Genomic DNA, 22,146 nt, shown 5'->3' on the forward strand with positions numbered 1-22,146 from the left:
TCTCTATTCAGACTGGGGGGTGGGGAGAGCTGTTACAGAGAAGTTTGAAAAACTCAAGGGCATTCGCCAAAGATGCATCCTGTCCCCCATATGCCAATGACACTTTCATAATTGCTGATAACAGTTAAGATTTATAAATGATGCTGAATAAAATATAAACATCTCGAAAACTAAACATATGTTAGACAGCCAGCTAAAAAATCAACTATTTATATTAATAACGAATCCATAGAAGAGGTTAAATCATTTAAATTACTTGGAATTGCAATGATCGATGCATAGGTCCCACAACGAGAAATAAAATGCCGAATCCGACAGGCAATTCAAGCATTTATTAAGTTCAAACCTGGACCCTAAAAACAACGTCAATCAATAGGCACTCGAAATGTGTTTGCAATGAGAAGGTTCTCAGAAAAGGAAAAACGTAAAATTAGCTATGGTCTGTTCAGAAATATAAGAAAGTGACCAATTGCATTTGAATGGGATTATCCAAGGGTTGTCATTAACATACAATGCAAAAAGATTATTACCTAAAGTTTCGGAATTTAAATTCAGGTAAAATTGAGGCCCGTAATAGAAAATAATTTTATACCCACCTGTGTCACATGCATAACTAAATATTGTTTAGTACCTTTCCTAACAAAACCCCAAATAATTAAATTCTACGCAAAGTAAGGACCTGTTCGGCCATATTTCATTCTTAGAGCTTGCCCGCGTCTTTCCTTAATTCGTATCTTATATCTATGAATAGATTTTATAAATAACACTGGTGAACTTTGTGACGCTGCTATCAGTAGAACCTTGTCTTTGAGATAGTCGCCAACGCGTGTAGGGCATGGTAAGAAGAGAGGTTTCGACGTTTGAGACCGTGGGATTAGCCAGCAAGATCGCCCGATCTCACGCCATTAGTTTTTTACCTATGGAGTGCGTTAAAGTCACTCGTCTATTTGACACCGGTGCCAAACACAAGGAAGAATTACGTCATCGGATTGTAAAATGCTTTGAACCAATAGATCCATCGGAGGTAAAGAAGCCTGCTAGGCAGCGTTAAAAATATTTTATATCGATAAAGCATCCCCGTTTATGGAACTAACCAAATTTTTTTGAGAACGATTCAATGTACCGTTCGCCTTAACGTCTAGACTTTAATCAACCGTGAAACACCTCGTATAAAAAGGAGGGCGGAGCTTACTTTTTAAACGTCGTGTATTTATTTATCAACGCTTTTGGGCGTCGCGATGACGTCTAAATAAAAACAACAGAAAAAGAAAACGGGCCGGGATAAAAATGCAAAAAAGGAAAGCTTACGAATGCAAAAGTGATAAATGGTGTAATTGCTCGTTTCGGTAGACCTGGAAAATCTAAACAAATTACGCGATAAATTTGTCCCGGCTTTTAAGGGCGGCCGGTAATGCCGTGCATTAATTTCAGAACCAACAGGACGCGCGCTCGTTTTGAATGTGTTGTCCGTCCCTCACTAAAATACTGTCAAAATCGTTTCATCTGTCATGCAATAAACATCAAGAAATATTGGCGAGCGACTTTCAACTAACCAAAACTCGCTTTCAACCAATAACATTTTACTGCCTTTAACAACCATCGTGGCTAGTGATAGCCAGAAGTCGAATTATTTCTGAACTTTTTTTTTGTCTTGGATAATTTTCAAAATATTCAGGTGCGAGAAAAATTTTACGGATTTAATTTGACCTCGTGTCATGTTCCTGTAATTAATTACAAATAATTTTTCGATTTCCAAGAACGTTAATTTTTGTCTTCATCGAGCACCAGCAAAACATGGAAGATTTATTTAGTTATCATGGCAATGCAACGTCAAAAAATTTCCGGTATAATTCACTGTTGCCACGGTTATCTGTCAAAAAACACGTTTTAATTGGTTAAAAATTACAGATGTGGAATTTTCGGTCATTCTACTAGTTCCGTGCCTGGAGATCGCTGCATAAAATTCAAATGGCGCAAAGTGCTGGTTAGTGCGTGAACTGTATGCCCCTAAACATCATTTCCCTTCTGTCACAGCCACCTGATCCGCATCAATATACAAGTTTTTCATGAAATCCTATACCTTCCGGTTCGCAATTTCCATTGTTTTCGGTCATGGGTCGGTGTGGTCTGTTTAACCATGTGAACTTTGGTATTCCCTTTTTCCTTCTTGCGGTAAATATCCATTTTAGAATTTGTTTTGGAAATCTCTCTTTACATGTTGTCTCTAGGTGGCCATACCACATTAATTTGTAGCTGGTTGGTTGGTCCAGCTGCTCAGCACCAGGGAAAAATTAAAAAAAAACTGAAAAATGGGTCCCCTAATTATTGAAAATTGGCAATAATTTCAAATCTGTGCTTTAGATGTCAGTTTCTTTTACATGACGATATAGCCCATATAGACAGCTTAAACTTTTGTTTATTTTGCAATATTAGAAAACATAATATGCACTCCAGATTTGCAGCTACCGATTTCAGACTTGCGAGAGAAGTAGAAGTCTGGACCCGCATTTAGACTTTTTAAATGGAGCAAAAAAATAACCCGAATTATTTTTTTTTTAATTTTTGATTTTTTTTGTGGTTATTTTGTGTCGAGAGAGAGTTTAAGGTTTCGTCTATAATACAGGGGACGCAAATTTTTATATTTACTGAAGTTTGGCGTAACCTTGAAGTTCGACAAGATGTGAAGGACACTTTATATAGGGTGCATTCACAATAAAATGACATCGATTTAACGAAAGTTCCATAGTGGTCCGCAGGAGCCCGATAGAAAACAATGCGTCCCTCTAGGACAAGAATCCGCGAAGCGCCTTCTTTTTAAAATAAAAAGCTGCTTTTGCGCTTTTTTCGAAAGCGATCTTGTTGTATTTGTATGGATTGATCAAAAAATTTAAACCTAATTCAATTTTTTCTAATTCCAGGATTTTTTTATAATATGACTTTTGACAACCCGATTTACATGTAAGAACAACCATAATGGGTTATTGCCAACATAAGGCAGTTCTTTATATTTACTGCCATTTACAGACAAAAAAAAAACATAATAAAGTAAACGACAAGCTAGTATATCGGATACGAAATACGGAAAAAAATGCGCATTTTGCCTTGTGCGGGAATCCGGGACGGAACAACCCTTGGAAATTTCATTTCGCTTGCTTTTTCGTCGCCGAACGAGCTTTTCCGCGTATGGGCGGAAAATTCAAAGGAATGTTCTCCGACGGAAACACGTAGGTATAACGGCCGGGCTTACGCGGGGATTTTATTTTAGCAGTAACGAAATTTAGGGGGTACTTTGTATGCCTAGCAAGGGAGTCGGTTATCGCGAGTCCTTGAAGGGGGTAGGCGGGGATGGGGACCGAGAAACCGAAACGGCGGAGAAAAGATTTTACTCGAAAGTGCAGAGCGCCACCGATGACAATGTTGCCAGTTTTAATTAATTTTCTTGGTTCAATAATCGTCAAATAAATACCATCTGACAACTTCGCGAAAATTTTCATCGGATGTCATATTCAGATTTGCAAGACAAAATTTTCAATCAATCAATTCAATCTGTTTGCAAAAATATACTTATCCATCATTCAAACCTGCTTATATTGGTTGATAACGTCGAAATATTTAACGTCATTAATTAATAGGTTTTAACCCTTTGCACTCGTATATATGTCCTTTCGCGAGTACACTGAACTCGGAATATTATTTTATCTACTTATCTATCTACTCGGATTGTTTTATATTGTTTTTTTTATTTAAAAAATCCGCTTCACAACAACTATTTTTTTTTATATATTTTATTATTATTATCATAATGGCTGATATTATTATTAAATAAATTCATACACCGTTCGAAGCAGCCACCAATGTGTAATCCAAGCTTTCGGGTGCAAGTGTCACAAATATATCTAGTTTCCCGCCTGCTGCCTTTATATAAAAACTATGCATTGACACTAGACATTTCGAGTCCCCAGAAAAATAACTTTCGCCAACATAGGCTTCCTCAGGAAACAATAAGACGCTGAATAATTTTATTGCAATTTACCGCTACATCTGGCTTATTTACAACTTGTAAGTTACCTCCACATACTCTTCTGTTGATAGGTTGTGATTACCTGATCTGCATGCAAATGTGTTATCTTGCTATCTCGCAAATGTTTGTTTTTTGATAGCACCAGGTATAAATTTGCTGTTGATTTCAATAGAACCTGTCAAATGAACATTTAGTTTTAACAATCCAATGGTAAGTTCGTATAGTACCTATCGGTGTAAAAATAATATCCTCTTCTTTCTGGGTTATTGTCTAATAATTTTTGAAACAGATGTAACACTATCCTTGTGCTTACAGGTACATCAGGTCTCACTAAATCTTCCGATGTCAAGCTTCCTTAATACGGCAAAATTGAATAATACATAAATTCGTATCCCCGATTTCGTAGGTTTGTTAGGATTGTAAGTTAAAAAATTAATTTTACCCTTAAATCCAACAACAGATTCGTCTAGCGATATCTCTTTTGATGGAACAAAATGTTCTTTGAATTGCTTGTCCAACTAATCTAAATAGTGACTGACTTTCTGAGTTCGAGCAATAAGTGGGGCATCCAAAAAATGTGTAAAAATCGTTCTCCTCTAAATATGCTACTAAAAAAAATGTATTTTAGCGTTAGAATGTTGTGAACAAAACTCTTGGAAAATAGATAAAATTGTCTTACCCATGTTTAGGACAACCCGAATAAATGCGGTAAACTCTTCTACTGCAGTATCTACCCACGTTTTGACAACCTCTTCTGTGCTATTTTATGTCTACCGTAGTTATTTGTTTGTCCCACTGTTATTATTATTATTAGCTCATCGGTAAAAAAGAGCTTGAAAAAGTTTATGAATTTTGTACAAATATCAGGAATATGTGGTCCTACCATTTTATCCCCAGAAGTAAATAAAATCTTGTCTGGTAAAGTCTGTTCATAGATATAAGAAAGTGACTAACTGATACGAATTAAGGAAAGACCCGGGCAAGCTGTAAGAATGAAATATGGCCGAACAGGTCCGCCCTTTGGTTAGAATTTAATTATTTGGGGTTTGTTAGGAACTAAACAATATTTATTTATTTATTTATGTATTTATGTTTAAATATAAAATAAAATTACAAATTATTTTTATTACCTACTTAAATTACTTAAAATTATTCACATAATAGATCAGTATCACTATCGCTATCATCGCCTGTTCTAATTATTATTTCTTCTATATTATTTGCAATATGGATATACGATTGTTTGCTTTTTCTATATGTTTAACAGAATTTGCTCAACTTTGTGGAGGGATGTTAAAAACTTTCTATAAGTTTGAGGACATTGGAGTTAACACGGGGAAAAACATTGTTGCGACGAATGGCAGATCTCAGTTGGTACCAGACATGTTCAATGGGATTAAATATACAGTGGCAAGGTGGATGCCTTAAAACTATAGTACATGTAGTTTTGGATTGTTGTTTTTGTGGCAGCAGATGAGGAAGGGGTTTTAGTCAACTGTCTACTGTGAAAACTTGCATTTTCCATTACAATGGCACTATTAGTAGGAATGTTTGGAACTAGTTTATTTTTAAACCAACTTTCAAATAAATCAGCGGTGGTGTCTTCATGGAAATCCAGAGAAGAATATTTAATATTTTTCGCATACAGAGAAAGTCCATTTGGAATCCAACCATCTTTAGAGCCAGCATGCGAAATAGTTATTCTTTTACCTCTTTTTGATGGCGCGTTTGTTTTACACTTATCAGTTGAGTCAACACAACCCTTTTCCGGGGTATCATAAGTGTCGAACCAGGTTTCATCGAAGTAAATAATTGGCCTTTGTTGTTGTTCTCTGTAAATCCTATTTTTTTCTAGATATTCCAGTCGCCATTTCAGCCAGATTTTATTAAAACTTGCCTTTTGGCAATTTTTTTAAATCTAAAACCCATGTGTTGAACACACTTCCATAAGGTAGTTCTGCCATATTTAACACCGGTTTCATATTTTTCAAGCCTCCTAATTAAGATATCTAATGCAGGCACGCTTTGTTCCTCGTATAACTGGTAAATTTTAAGCCGTATTATATCTTGATCACTTTCCTCTACACTCGAGAAAATGTCAGCATCGCTTCTTTTTTTCTTCGCTGAAATGGGATTATTCACAATTTTCGATACAGTTGATGTTGGAATTTTCGTCAAATCTAAGGCTTGCTGGGACCACATTAAATGAGAGTCAAATAAACATTGTTTATCACTTCCTTAGTCTCAATAGAATAGTGTTTTCTACATTTGGGCGGGAGCATCTCCTGAGATACACTAGACTCGCACATATTTTGCATAATTCGCACACGATTCAACACACGCTGTATTACACAGGAAATAAGAATGATTACTAATAAACTTAAACTAAGTAGTATACCAAACTAAAGAATATTAAAAAGAGGTAGGTATAAAATTATTTTCTATTACGGACCACAATTTTACCTGAATTAAAAATTCCGAAACTTTAGGTAATAATCTTGTTGCATTGTATGTCAATGACCACCCTTGGATAATCCCATTCAAAAGCAATTGGTCACTTTCTTATATCAATGCACATTTTATTTGCACCCTATATGCAAGACTGACACGGTATGAAACGGAGCACGCGTCGGAAAGCGAGGAAAGGGGGCGGGGAGGCGCGTGTTGAGGAGTGGGCGAAAATTTACTCGAAAACTTGACCTTGAAACGGACGTCCTTAAAGGCTGTCCGTTCGCTCGTCCCGCAACTATTGTGTATCGCCGAAGGTGTAGAGTTTCGGCCTCTCGTAAATTGAGTTCCGAACTAATAAAAACAAAAACGGATTCCCGACGTTATCGCAACACTACCTCCTCCGCATCTTCAGCCCCCCGCCCTCACCCCGATATCGATGTAAAAAGTGTCCCATTGTCCCGAAGGGACCGAAGGAATTACACAGGTCTACAAAATTAAACTTTTTGACAGATATTTTTATTTTGAAAACTGATTTTAATATTATTTTTTGTAAGCTGATTTCAAAAATTCTACGCATTTGTTTGTATCACGTATCCGTTTTTTTGCAAATATTAAAGGAAAAAAACGATATTTCTAAAGGCATTCGTTTATTTATTCAGTAAAGACCTGCAATGATAGTTATCAAAACAGTGAAAAAGAAAAACTTTACCCAGACTTTTTGGAGTGAAATTTTTGTATAGGATTTTAACAAACTACTTATCAAGCCAAGTTTGATATGAAGAGGAGGCACTAAAACATTTTTGAAGTCAATTGAGCTATGTGTAAGGGCCATTCTCTTTATGTTTAAGGTTTATCTCTTGGCCGACTATCCCACTCACAAATAAAGCATGGAACCTTTGTATAACATCCCTGTTGTCCTAGAAGCATCCACAGCACTTTAAGGTCATCACATCCATTGAAGTTCTGGGTAGTTGATGTTCTTCAAAAGATGTCCTAAATTTTCATAAGTTTCTTTTAAATGTACCAAATGTGCATCGGGAACCGAGGCCAGTTCGTTACCATTGTGCAATAAAACGCCTTTTAAAAAAAATATTAACATAATTCTTTTTCGCTATCCCGGTGCTAGAACACTAGAAATATGCAACAAATAATCAAACAGCTTTCAAACATCATAATCACCGTCTACCAGCGTTATTGTAGTGGTAATTTTGGTATGGTAATGTAAAAGCTCGAAAATACCCTCAATACCCTCGAGATACCAAAAATCGCGATCGCGATATCAATAAGTTCAGATTAGGGAGGAGTTTTGTTTGTGTTGCTAAGCTAACACCAGAGCTTAACATAGGCACCCAATGAGTCCCTTAAAACACTAATACTGTGCTACGTTTATTCAATATGGATCTCGGCGTTGGAATTAATTCGTAGCGTTTTGTTAACAGATGGCGCTAGTGGCATAGATTTCTTTACCTACAGGAGTAATTTCACTTGAAAACCGCAGTTATTCGACGTCTTTTTCTGTACACGCAAAGAAAATTGTTTGCACGTTTTAAAAGAACGCAGAGGACGACCTGGACGGCTCCATAAAATTGGAAAATGAAGAATTAGACAAATTGCTTGTTGAAGATTCACGTCAGACTCTACAAAAATTGTCTTGACTTTTCGGCCGTCGCAAGGAGGGACGTTTGGTCACAAGAGATATTGAAAAGCGAGTTTTGATTTGTGATTTACTGCTAAGTGGCTTTACTACGGCAATCCTAAGCTAAGAAATTCTTGGGTTAAGTCCAGTGAACGAATAACACCAGTGGCGAGAAAAAAATATCCAAGGATCTATACTTATTGTGAGATCAACTGGGTGTAATTTATTAGGAGCTTTTAAAACCGAAGTTAACGATTACAGGAGCACGTTATAGACTACAAGTGATGCGCCTGAGCCATGAATTAAAAAAAAAACGGACGGAATATGACAAACCATATAACAAGGTCCGCAGAGCAACAGTTAACTGGTTACGAAGATTGTAAAAAATGGGTGGATTCATGAATCGCATCTAAAGACGTGGAATCCGTCTCTTGCCGGAAGAGTAGGAAACAGTGGTCGAAACTGATGGATAATATTTCAACTATTGTATGTTTTGATATTCATTTTTAATGATCAAACTTACTTTGTCCTCTACACCTATTCTGTCACAGATTGTTGGTAGATATTTCAGAACTTGGAAATGACATTAACAAGATCTACTACAACGCAGTACAACGTAATTTTGCTTAAACACGAATATGAAGATCCTTGCAAAACTATTTAATTGAGTTGGATAATTTTAGAGGCAAAACAAATTTGATACTTTCATGGCGTAGAAAGGATACGTCGGTGGTCTTTACACGCACACCGCCGCAATAGCAACCGCCTGCGGGCGTGTTTCCGTTTTGACGTCCATATGCATCTGACCGAATTTGGAAAGGTTTCGCTGTTGATTTATGCCTCGGATCGTTATATGTCGTCCATAAATTCATGACGTCATTGTCGTCGACCGCCGCAATCTCTCCGCGTTCGATATCGATGTGGATGCGGAGGCATGGAGATTGTAATGTCCATTGTGTCCCGGATATATTGTTCCCGACAAATTACCATATAGCTTTTCCAGATAAATCTCTTTGTCAGGCCAGCCCGGAGCGACCCCTGCCTGCCCTGAGAATGTCGATAGCATGCTCGATTTCCGACCAAGATGCGAGAATTAATCGAACTTCAAGGTCAGTCAAAATTGATGTCTGTCGCTTGTCGATCACCGCGTTGATCGGATTCAAATGGTTGTAAATTGGATCGTTTTTAATAATTAATTATTAATTACAAAAGTTAATATTGATACAATTTATTCTATGCCTTTTTTTGTCACATCCAGGAAATATTTTTGCAAATTCATTTAGAAATTTTACTATTATCGCTACTAAAGGACATAAAACAGTAGAAATCGTTAATTTATGTGTAAAGGAAAGATCTTATATATATATATATATATATATATATATATATATATATATGTCTTCAAAAGTTAACAAAAGTGGTACATAAATTTGTATGACATTTTCGAGTAAATCCAAAATAGTAAAATAAAATATTTTCGATTTGTATAGCATACATCCCAGAAAACATACATTGGAAATACTATATTGATTACGCTGTATTTTTTGAAAATATTTCCTGGTGTGTGAATCTACCACTGGTTTTATCTGTGACACAAAACTTTGTTATTGCAAGTCTAAACAAGTCAGAGCATGTAGAATAAATATCCAACAATTAGCGTGTTCTTTAGTATTAGCTTGTACCTTGTACAGTGAACGTTACAGTTCGCAAAATATGGCATTTCCGAGGTACTTGACTCAAAAGGAATTAGTCGTAAGTATTATTTGGATTTACGTATTCTTATGTATTGTAGCATTCCATTCCTTTTAAATTTATGCTAAAAATAACATGAAAAAATATTTACAGAACATATTGACGCGGTCCATATTCCACTGACGAAGAAGATATGAACGATAACATAAATCTATAAGAGCTTGGGGAATCAACTGATATAGTTGGAACTTTCGAGTTACATACACCAAATCATGCAGCTATCCTTCTTCAACAGTCCTGTAATTCATCAACTACTGAACCTGAATGGGACTCATCAGATGATGAAACCCTGGAATTCAAAAGAAGACGTATGCTTTCTACAAACCACAGGCTTGCTTCTACTGTCACACACCTATATCTGAGGAATTGAGATCATGCGAGGAACTAAAAAATAGGTTTTCTGGAAAAACACCGCTTGAAATATTTTTTAAGTTTTTTGACGACGAAGCGATTGATTCGATTTTAAATCTTACATTGCTCTGCGACTTTTAAAAACTGATAAAACAATTACTCAAAGAAATCTTGCACCTGCCATAGATGCATTATGATGATCAAGGTCACCTCATGATTGTTCAGGCTAATAAAGCCCGAAGGAGATGTAGAATCTGCCACAGCCACATAATTTATGTTTGTAATACTTCAAGCTTTGTAAAACATCACCAAAAATGAACCCGGGTGTCACCAGTGGTGCGCTCACGCACCATAATGTATTATGCGTTTTTTTGTATCAAATCAGGTTCTATTTGGAAAACAATCTACTTTTAGTTGTTTTCTGTCGAATTTGGACTTTCTTTTGTATATTTATGTATAAATTATATTCCCCAAAACATTGTTAAATGTTTCTTCCCAGTGATTCGTTTACGCACCAGTATTTTTTTGTATGTTTCGAATTTTAATTTTTTGTTTTGACACATGTAATGTATTCTTAAGTGCAACAAAATAAATAATTTCAGAGCAAAAAAGTTTTTTTTATTTTTTTTTATGCTTGGGATAATTGGGTTAATAAGTAATTAATAATTACAAAAGTTAATATTAATACAATTAAGAGCAACGTAAGAATCAGAAAATTTTGTACCAGTTTGCGACCCTTTAAAAAGGAAAAAATTAATTCAATATAGGCCCTTTTTTTCTCCATCATTGATCTGAATTTCGCCAGGAGTTCGGAGTGGAAAACGTTCCTTTGTAAAAGTTTAAAAGGTGTCGATTATTGTTTTGATCGGTCTAAGCGTTCGATAACGAAAACTTTTCCAGTTATTGGTGCTTTTGTTGCGTTTTGAAACAAAGAGAACGTTATTTGCCCATTCCTTTCCAGTCAATTCAAATATTAAATTAATACTTAAAAAATATTTGTTAGGACTCAAAAATCTAAGTTCCGATAAATGAGTTCTTCTATCTTTTATCAATTCTCCGATTTGATAAAACAATAAAACAAGATACTGTTTTCCAGAGTATTTTCCCAAAAACGATTGTTAAACAGTTATTATGATCATTCGCAATATAGTAGCCAAAGTTTAAAAAACTTTTAAAAAATCTTTCGTCTTCCAGAAGATCGAATTTATTGCATATTCCTGAACTTGTTTAAGTTACACAGGCCGACAAATTTTAAACTTTTGAAAGTTCATTTTGACCTGAAATTTGATTCTGCATAATTTACGCCTCCTAAATTTTAATGTGATACGCATTTTCCTCTATCACGTAAGGTTTTTTATAAATATTAAAAGAATTAATAAATGAAAATATCGGTTGATTTTAACATTATTTTCATTAGTAGAAGACTAAAAGCCGAATTGAAAAAATCTTAATTAAATAACAAACTCGCAAACAATAGTTAAGTCCGTTTATTTTTGTGGATTGCCCATTTTTAATTCCCAGCACTAATCTGCCATCATTGCGACGTTAGACTCATCGTACCAATATGTAAAAGTCCAGATGTTAGTGTAAAAATTAAAAAAAGTCATTAAGATCTGATTGTGAAAATAACTGTGGTTGCTGAGAACTCTCCATATATCACCAATGTCACTAAGGGTGCCTTCATCTCAGATTCAGAAAGGCTGGTGGTATCTTCTTTTAAATTGGATAGATTCTCAGATATTGGGACATCTGGGCACGGGCTCATCGCATTAAAATTCGGATAAACAATGTTTTTCAAATTTTTTTTATCAAATTGACGAACATTGTACGTGCAGACATAGCAGTCATCATGTTGATTTGTTGACTCTCACCATATCATGGGTGTTAACCAAAAAAGAACACCTCACACACATAGCAAAACGTATTTGGAATATTTGTGCAAAGTATTTGACTTCACAATGTTCACTAACCTCAAAAAACGAGTACCTACAACAAGCGTACGATAAGCGGGATGTCTAAAGACACGACCTGGGGCGGGAATGTTTTGGTTAGTTTATATATATCTATCTATCTATATCTAGTATGACCATTATTTTCGTATTAGTTTAGTCTCTCCAAATCCAAAAATATGAAAAAATACCAAAACACCAAAATTTTTGTTGGACTGTGTTATTAAAAATATTAGTATGAACCGAAAATGGTTTTATTTTTCAAAAGACAAAAATTTGCATCATATCATGCATTGAAAAAAAAAATGAAAAAAGGTTGGTTCACACGTTTTTGTCAAAAATATTCAATAGGGTGTCTCCCGGGACGCCACTGCACTTCATAATTTTAATTTCATTATACCTATTATAGCACCAAACATTTCAATTTCAATAAAATGGGTCAAGAGATATTTAAGATATTTATTAAAAAATCGTTTTTTTTTTTCGTTGGTTTAGATTTAGGTTTAAAAAAAAATTAATTGTATTTGGAACAAATCCTAATCTGTCCCCATCTTGATTAAATATTTTAAGTCTAGGAACATGCAATTAAGTATTTTATATTTCTTTTCTCTATAACGAAGCAAGATTTGCATCTTGGAAAGTATGCATTCCGTACATATGAAAAATATTCTTATTCACCTCTTAAATTTCTAGAACAGACGCCCTGTATAGCGAAAGATTTTACAAAAGAAAACTTTTATTCTGACTTGGACAAATTATTGCAAAAGATCTGTGAAATGCAAAATTCTAATTAAATGTTTTTGCTAGTAGGGGGGGGGGGGGGGGCAAATCGGCCCCCCTGGAGCGGCCCACCTCAGAAATTAACTAACCAAAATTTTTTAATTATTTAATTATAAATTCTTATTATTTGTACATTTTTAGCCCCTTGCATAATACTAGGTATAAAATGGACCGCTGAAAAATTCTAAAAAAAAAGCTATTCCATATTGTTACAACCGAATTATAATTAATTTATTGAAGGTGTTATTTTTTGGATAATTCTATGGATTTAGCCTAAAACTAAATACTAACAACAATTTTTTTAATCGGAACGTATTTTTATTAAATACTTTTTAATAAATAATTGTAATTATTATATGTAACATTATAATTAGGGAGACGACCAGAAACTTGGGGTAAATTTAGTTAAATTTGGTCAAAAATAAATCGACTTGACAGTTAAAAGCCAAAAATAACAAAAAGCTTAGGTGGGCCGCCTTGCCTTACCCTCCCCTAACATTTAAAATTATTTCACTAAATTTTATAAAAACTTAAATCCAACCTTTTTTCAAGTTTTCCGAATCAGATGTTAAATCTGATAATACCTGGTCCAAAAAAAAATATTACAAACTTTTCTTAACCTAAGCAAAACTACCAATAACCCATTAAAATAAAAAATCAAGAAACTTTGCGTTATATTAGTTAGCACTGAATTTTAGTTTCCCAAAAAATTCTAGTTTTCACGTTCTTACACAACAAAAATGGTTTTGTTTAAACTACATTATTACGCCATAAATACACTTCCGACAGCCCCCCTATTTTTTACCTGTGTCCGAAGCCTATAGTTTCCACCACGGCACCACCCGCGAAAAGTTTTTCGGAAAACGAAACTAACTCGTCCCCCCGGAGCAAACGCGTCCCGCGGATTTCGCACCCTAGTGAAGACGACGGCGGCGCCGGACCGGCGTCGCGACGCGGATGTCCGCCGGAGATGCACAGCGTCGGCGGCGTCGACTGCGAGCGGCGACTGACACACAGACGACCGCCGTCGGTTCGGCAACCCTTAGGACATCGATCCGCATGGGGGATTAGGGGCGTGCCCTTTTTTTTCTTGGATGCCCGGCCTCCTCGAAGACGACGCCGTGACAATCCGGCATGGACACACCGTGTATATCGGAAATACGAAATGTAAAAAAAAAATCTAAACAAAATAAAACAAAAATTAACAACAAAGTTAGGTACATAATGAAGTGTAAAAGTAAACTGAAATCAAAATAAGCTAGTTTGTTCCGGTATTCCCGGTAGCCAATTGGAATGCAACACTAATCAGCAACGTAATCTTTAATCTTAGTTATTTTATCTTATTTCATTTTATTTTATAAACCCAGAGGCTAACCAACAGGCAGGCAATTACAAAAGAAACTTAACTAGATATTTCCTAAGCTAATAGACAGTAATTGAAAGAATGTTACAGAATTTTGTACACGTTTCTTTTAAACAGATGTAGACTTAAGTTGAATAAGTCTTCTTCTTCGTTGTTCAGAAAAACACGATGATAGTTAGATGTGATTCTTTCTATAGAAAAAGTTAGCCTAGTGCGCACTGGCATTAAAAAACTTCTACAAGAAGATTGTTGACAATTTTATAAAGAAAAATTAAGCCTGAGCAATTTCTGCGTGTTTTAAGCGACCTTAATTTATAAAAATGAGGGTTATTTTCATAAGAAAAGTAGTGTAGTAGTGGGACTCGCTCTATCGGATACTTGCGATAGATCGGATTCCATATGGTGGTTGAGTATTTCTATTATAAATTAGAATGACTGATTTGTGGCTGCAAAAGACTTTGGTGTTATAAAACCAAGATTTCTCAAGCTCTTCTTTACACTATTTTCTACATGAACTTCAAATGTTAACTCAGAAAGATAAATCTTTAACTTTAGTAACTCTTAAGTTTTACATTGTCTAATTTTAAGTCAATATTAATTAAGAGTCCCAAGTGTGACCCCTGAGGTACTCCAGACGTTACATTCGCATACATCGATTTCTCACAGTTTACAACCACTATCTATCGGTTAGGTAACTTTGCAACAAACGAAGTAGTTATATAGATTATTCTAGAATTCAAACATGTTACACCCATCTTATCTGTACAAATACTAGAAAAATCACTAAGAACCTGGGCATCGGAAGTACTTTAGCAGGAAGTTATGGAAGAAATGAGAACACCCATCTTATCCACTAGTGACTCGGGTAGGAAACTGTAAGAGTAGTAGTGCTTTACTAGCTTGAGGATAATATCTTTAACTGTAATCTTGTCCTATATAACACATTATTAATGAATGCATCTTACGTTCTTACTCCCTACTCATCTGGAAACAGGCGGAAATTATTTCCCCTCCAATAATTAATAATGCTGGGACCTTCGTTACCCTTCAATTTCATAGGTCACTTAACATGTTAAATATACGTCTTCTGATAACAGCAGCCATCAACAGACTGATGATAGTAATAATTCTGATACAATCAATTTTTATAGTTCTACCAATGATCACTCAAAATAAATCCTAAGTAAGGATAATATAAATAATAAGTCGTCTCTTGCAGTTTTTGGAAATGATATTGAGTTTGAAAAAGAAATATAAAAGAATTTATAATAAAAGTTGATGACCTATCATCACGAGAAATCAAAAAACTTATTTGTAACTCCTTTGTTTTATTTAGAGTTAAATCACTGCCGTGCAGTCTTTGACACTTGTCGTGACCTAGTTACAAAAGCTTCAAAACTCATGCCTAGTGTTAGGACTGGTCAATTGACCGGTCAATGTCATCGGTCACTTGATGATATTTAACATGTTTGTTAAATCAAAAACTTATCTGTAACTCCTTTTTTTATCTCAATTAATCAACTGCTGTGCAAACTTTGACTCTTGACTCTTGTCTTACTTACGAAAACTTCAAAACTCATGCCTAGTGTTAGCGTCGGTCAATTGACCACTTCTTATTTGACTAGTTTATTTACAGTTACAGACTTAAGTTTCATATGGCATTTTTCTATTACATCATCATTTAAAAAAAAAGTTTCTTCCTTATCTATTTAACATTTTCATTAAGAGTCCTTGTTCTTCAGAAAGCAACTTTTTCCTATAATACTATCAATTTAATTAACTCGATGAATTTGTCGAGTTTAGACGACGCCTGTCCCTTTCCCTTTCACAGTTTTATATGGACCACCAACCGAACAATTTGTGCAAATATAAAAAACCTACTGAAAACTTAATATCGATTACTAAGATAAGATTTCGTAAATGTAAGATATTAGATAATAAAAGTTCTAAATGGGACTATTAAAATATGGCCACCGGCAACTAAGTAAGAACCTTCCAAAATCTAGTGACACTACCTCAAGTCGTCTATCCACTAACCTAAGTACATCGAATTCTTCATCTATCTTCTCTCTATAGAAGCACCGTACAAAGATGCCTTCATTAGGAAAAACACGGAAACAAAGACACCAAGGATTATTTCTTTTAAATATTTATTACCGTATAACTTAACTAGAACCTACATATCAACCAGCGGTTCTTTCTTGAACACCTAATGGTGATGCTGGGGTTGGGGCACGTTGGCTTCGACGACGTTACGATGGTACACCTTCGTCTCGTAGAAATAAGAGTTGGGCACCTGGTGCACGAACATCTTCTCGAAGTGAATGGGACGGTCGAGCGGGTAGAACACCGGGAAGTCGTCGGTAAAGCCGCCTCCCGTACCCGGACGCGGGTAGAAGTAAGTCATTTCCTCCGTCTGTCCGTGGTACGGCTTGTACGGATAGATGAAGAAGTAGAATTGGTAGGGAGTGCCGTCGTGACTGCCCATTGGCAGCATGTACCTAAAATCAAACCGTTGCTTCTATATCATCCCGAGTGAGTAAAAGTTGATACCTGTGAGGGAAATAGAACGAGTTTTCTTTGCCGTCCACGTGGAACTCGTGTTGTCCCTGATACGCCGCGACTACCTTCTTGAACAAGTCGGGATAACTGGTCTTGTCGTGACTGTAGAACTGGCTTTCCTGAGACGATCGCTTGATGATATTGTTTCCGGACTTCAAATGCCACTGGAACGAGTCGAGTGGCACGAAGTTCCACATATTTTCCGTAACGTTCATGTAGCGGCCGTACTCATCGTACTTGGGTCCGAGGAACACCTTCACCGTTGCTTGACCGTCGACGTTTGAGTTGACGTGGATTTTATATGTGAACGGCTTATGATTGAGACGCTGTTGCACCACGTGGACGTGGAACGTGTCCTCCTTGAGCTCGTTGACAGAGTCCCACACGACGTTGCTCATGTCGGCGTAAAACTCGTCGAAATAGGTAATGAGCCGGTCCATTTCCACTTTCTCAATCACCACTCCGGGCCAGACGAGCTCGGTCTTCTCGTACGGGTGCAGAGTAGTATGGTACTTGTACACGAAGTACATAACCTTCTTGGCCATCTGGTAGAACGCGGGGTCGCGTAGCATGGTCTCCGGGTGCTCCAACACGGACGGTGCCACGTTATGGTACGACAATGGACTGTGAGAGTACCCTAGTACGTGACTCGCGCTGTTCACCCAGTCGCCGTAGTATTTCTTGTGAGCAAAATCGGGTGTAGACGTGATCATATTGCCCAAATGGTCCATGCCTTCCTGGGTGTACAGTTCCACCTTTTTGCCTTTGTTCTGAAAGTTGTCCGAGTTACCTCAAAGCGCGGTACCTAGAAAACCTTTCTTACGTTTATGACAAAGCCGCTGTCGATCGCTTCGTGGATGCGGCCCTCTGATTCCTTAACCATAGCGTGGCTAAAAGCGTAGACGTCGTTGATGTGCTCTCCGTAAGTACGGTAGACGTCGTGGAGGTTGGCGAACTTTGGCCTCTCAGGAAACGGGAGACCGTTGGGATATTGGAGCGAGGGATAGTAAGGAGTTTCGATGGGAACGTCCCAGTCAAACGTCGGAACCTGACCTTGCTTGTGGGATAACTTCTCCAAGTAGTACCGAGCGACGAGAGCCCTGTAGACGGTCAAAAACATTACGCCTCTATGATCGTGCTTGATCCCGAACTCCTCGCCGTCCATCCACGACGGATAATGCAGGTGGTAATAATAATGGTAAGCGTTGATGCCGACGTCTTCCAAGTAGTACGACAGCGACTGCTCCGGGTGCAAGTTCAGGTAATGGCCGGAGTAATTGGCGACTACGTGGTGTTTCTGATCGGTGCTCTGATTCTCACCCTCGTGCATCTGCTTGAACTTGTAAGCCTGGTGGACCACGTCCGAGTTGTAGAAGTACCAAGGATAGATTTCGTAGATGGGCGGCAATATGACGCCGTAAGTGTCGGGACGATGCACGATCGCGACCGAAACTGTGTAGAGGAACAAGCCTTCGTTCATGTGCTCCCGCATCACGACAGCGGTTTTGTAGAAGGTGTCGAAGTCTTTGGCGTAGTAGAAGAGTTTGAAAAGAACCACCGCTTGGTGGACGTGATGGTGGTGCGCGACCGAGAAGATCTCGTCTACGTGGAGCCAATGGTCGTAGGAACTTGATCGCGTGGTCCACCACTTCGGGTTTCTGAAAACGAGCCGCTAAGGTTACGACATAGATTGCGGAGGAGAAGTGGTTACCGTGAAGGAGGCCTTGTTGTCGTGGAGCCATTGAACGGGAGTGGTTACGGTGTGGTTGATTTGAACGTGCTCCTGGTAGTAGCTGGGTTGGTGGATATGCTTGAACAGCGTTAGTACTTTCTGCTGCTTATCCAGGAATGTATGGTCGACTTCATAGATTTAAAACAGCGGGCATGAAATTTCGAAGATAGTGATCGCGGATAGCGAGGGTATAAAAATATTAAAAAGTTAGTTAAATGTGTGTCAGAAAAGTTACGGCTCAATTGGATCATACCAGCTGCCAGAGCTGCTAGTTTTTATGTAGACACTTTTGATTTTTGACAAAAATTATAATTTTTAAGCAATTAGTCATTAAAAATGAGTTTAGAAAAAAAAATACTGGTTGTAGGTTTATTTGAAGATTTTATGCGTGAGAAGGAACCATCACAATAAATAATGATTGTTTCAAAAACAAATATTTGAGGAATTTTCCGATCCGTGTTCGTTAACCAAACTAACGTTATTTTTTAATTTTCTATTTACACTAAAGGGGATGATTTTTTTTTAATTAATTCCTTTTAAATTTCAATTTAGGTTTAGGTATATATATATATATATATATATATATATATATATATATATATATATATATATATATATATATATATATATATATATATATATATATATATATATATATATATATATATATATATATATATATATATATATATATATATATATATATATATATATATATATATATATATATATATATATATATATCTATATATATATATATATATATATATATATCTATATATATATATATATATATATATATATATATATATATATATATATATATATATATATATATATATATATATATATATATATATATATATGATGACACTATACTCCGGGATATCATCCGTTCGCTCGTTTAACTCCGACTGGAATCCTGCATCCGAATGGAATCCTGCAAATCCTGCATCCGACTGGAATCCTGCAGACGTTTCGCCAAAATCTCACTTGGCATCTTCAATGCTCGCGCTCCGAAAACACTTCGAAGCATTGAAGATGCCAAGTGAGATTTTGGCGAAACGTCTGCAGGATTCCAGTCGGATGCAGGATTTGCAGGATTCCATTCGGATGCAGGATTCCAGTCGGAGTTCAATGAGCGAACGGATGATATCCCGGAGTATAGTGTCATCACATTTTTCCATCTGTGAATCAATACGTGAGAATATATATATATATATATATATATATATATATATATATATATATATATATATATATATATATATATATATATATATATATATATATATATATATATGATGACACTATATTCCGGGATATCATCCGTTCGCTTGTTGAACTGCGACTGGAATCCTGCAGCCTCGAAGCAGTGTTCGAAGTATTTTCGGAGCGCGAGCATTGAAGAAGCCAAGTGAGATTTTGGCGAAACGTCTGCAGGATTCCAGTCGGAGTTCAACAAGCGAACGGATGATATCCCGGAATATAGTGTCATCACATATACATATATGTTTGGAACTAGTTCTGCTAGATAATAATAACACATAATTTTAATTTAGTTGCAATAGATATATTGAATATTGAATTATGTTAATTTTAGTACTTTGTTAACTTTTTTATCCAACATTGTATCTTCAAATTTTATTCGAAAAAACTAAAAAATCGATACATTTATTTATTAATTGGCAATATGTTTTTGTAACTTTCCAAGAATTCCATACAAACTTTATATTCGAAGCTTAGCTGGTTGTATAATTTAATTCAATAAAAACCTTTACTTATTTCCATTATAAATTGGGTATCTACAAAAACTGGTTCTGCTAGATAATAATAAGACATAATTTTAGGTTAGTTACAATAAATGTATTGAATATTGAATTATCTTAATTTTAATATTTAATTAACTTTTGTATCCAACGTTGTAGTATTTTAAAACTATGTTCAAGGAAACTAAAAAATCGATATAGAAATTTAGTTTTTTGTTCAAATTTATTGATTGATTGGCAATATGTCTTTATACATTTTTCAATTCCACATAAACTTTATATTCGAAGTATAACTGGTTGTATAATTTAATTCAATAAAAACGCATGTTTTATTTATTATTTATTTCCCTTACATATTTTGTCTCCAGAAAAACATGTTTAGAACTGGTTCTGCTATTTAATAATAAAACAAAATTTTAAGTTGTTAATTTTTTTTATCCAACATTCCACTATTTTAAAATAATTGTCAAATTTTATTTGAAGAAACTGCTCCCTGTCCTCAAAATTTGTTGCTATTTAAAAATATTTCAAACACATAGAAACTGGGGGCGGAAAAAATGAAATTAACGATGCCAAAAAATAATCTTTTGCACTCTTACAACAAAAACGAGGCAACAACGCTTACCAACTTTGTATTGACCCTGCTGGAAGCTGGGAGCGGCTATGGCGCAAAGGCCAAATAGAACCCAAGCCACCATCATCGCGAACAATTTCGATTTTTAATTTTATTATAAAATCCGTTCGAATTTATACGGTTTCCAATCGGGTAGCTATCGGTTGACCCCCCCGATAAATTGCATCGAAAACAGGGGACACGGTCTGCCGGTCGCAAACACCTAAAAATAAATTCGACGAGAATGATTATCTGCCCCGTAATTATGGTTGCAATATTAGTTATTATTTTTAGATGATTTATGAGCGGTGCATTGGTGCGAGAGTCTTTTTATTTTCGCTTTTTTTTTAAACCGTACGGGGGTGTATTTTGAATTATGAATTTGCCCTTCTGACGCCAGTGCCGTCGAATGCCAATCCCAAAGCCAGATACAGGGTGTCCACAATTAAAACACTTCTTTCATTAATTAGTTATTAATTAGTTGATCTTTGACAAGGAAGAACCATATGTATGCCTCTTAAATTAACTCAAGTATTATGAAGAGACAACAATAAAATAGAGAAGCAATGAAAAGGTAGACTAGAGATATTTATATTAAATCGTCAACACTTCTCTGAATATGCACTTTTTGACAAATCTTTTATAGTATAGATTTCTTGTGCTGATTGGCAGACAATTTTATAGCAAATCCACGATTACGGTTCTTTCTCTAGAAGGAAACAAGAAAGTCCTATTTTGATCAGTTCAGTTCGGTTGAGTTTATTTCGATAAGACAAATTTGCAGTTTGTGTAGGAATTGTCACAAAAAGGTACAAAAATACTTTCTAATTCACTTTTTTTTTTCTGCAAGTAGCTTGTTAACAATTACTGGTAGCATATTTCTTGTCGATTTATATAAAATGTTCGATTTAGTGATATTTGTTAAATTTATGTAAATTTGAGTTTCTCAAAATTTTTCTTTTTATATAAGGTTTGCAGATGTCTCTTGAGGATGTTATGAGCGAGTCAGCAAGTGAGTTGACCAACCCCAAAAACACACTCCATATCGTATTCCAGATTCTACATTAAAGTATTAAATCTGGATTAATGGTTTTGTAGTTTTGAGACCAGATGATGGCGGTGATATTTGAAGTTAAGGTTACGGTCGAAGATAAAACCTAAAAATTT

At 35.8% G+C, this 22,146-nt stretch overlaps 2 protein-coding genes across 2 annotated transcripts in view; both read right to left on the bottom strand.

The window, feature by feature from the left end:
- LOC132700093 (uncharacterized) overlaps positions 1-13,904 on the bottom strand; it is a 168,563-nt gene extending 154,659 nt beyond the window's left edge. The window contains exon 1 of the mRNA XM_060667214.1: positions 13,746-13,904. The gene's annotated coding sequence lies outside the window, so the exon portion shown is untranslated. The remainder of the gene's footprint in view (positions 1-13,745) is intronic.
- Positions 13,905-16,436: 2,532 nt separating this feature from the next.
- Positions 16,437-21,081, bottom strand: LOC132699130 (larval serum protein 1 alpha chain-like). The gene is given in 6 exon segments (XM_060665650.1): positions 16,437-16,804; positions 16,857-17,635; positions 17,689-18,490; positions 18,492-18,523; positions 18,577-18,725; positions 20,992-21,081. Coding segments are annotated over 6 exon segments (2,130 nt in total). The 5' UTR covers positions 21,068-21,081; the 3' UTR covers positions 16,437-16,512.
- Between the last annotated feature and the right edge of the window lie 1,065 nt (positions 21,082-22,146).

This window comes from Cylas formicarius, unplaced genomic scaffold (genome assembly GCF_029955315.1).
Source record: "Cylas formicarius isolate icCylForm1 unplaced genomic scaffold, icCylForm1.1 PGA_scaffold_3__17_contigs__length_32017465, whole genome shotgun sequence".
Taxonomy (NCBI): Eukaryota; Metazoa; Arthropoda; class Insecta; order Coleoptera; family Brentidae; genus Cylas; species Cylas formicarius.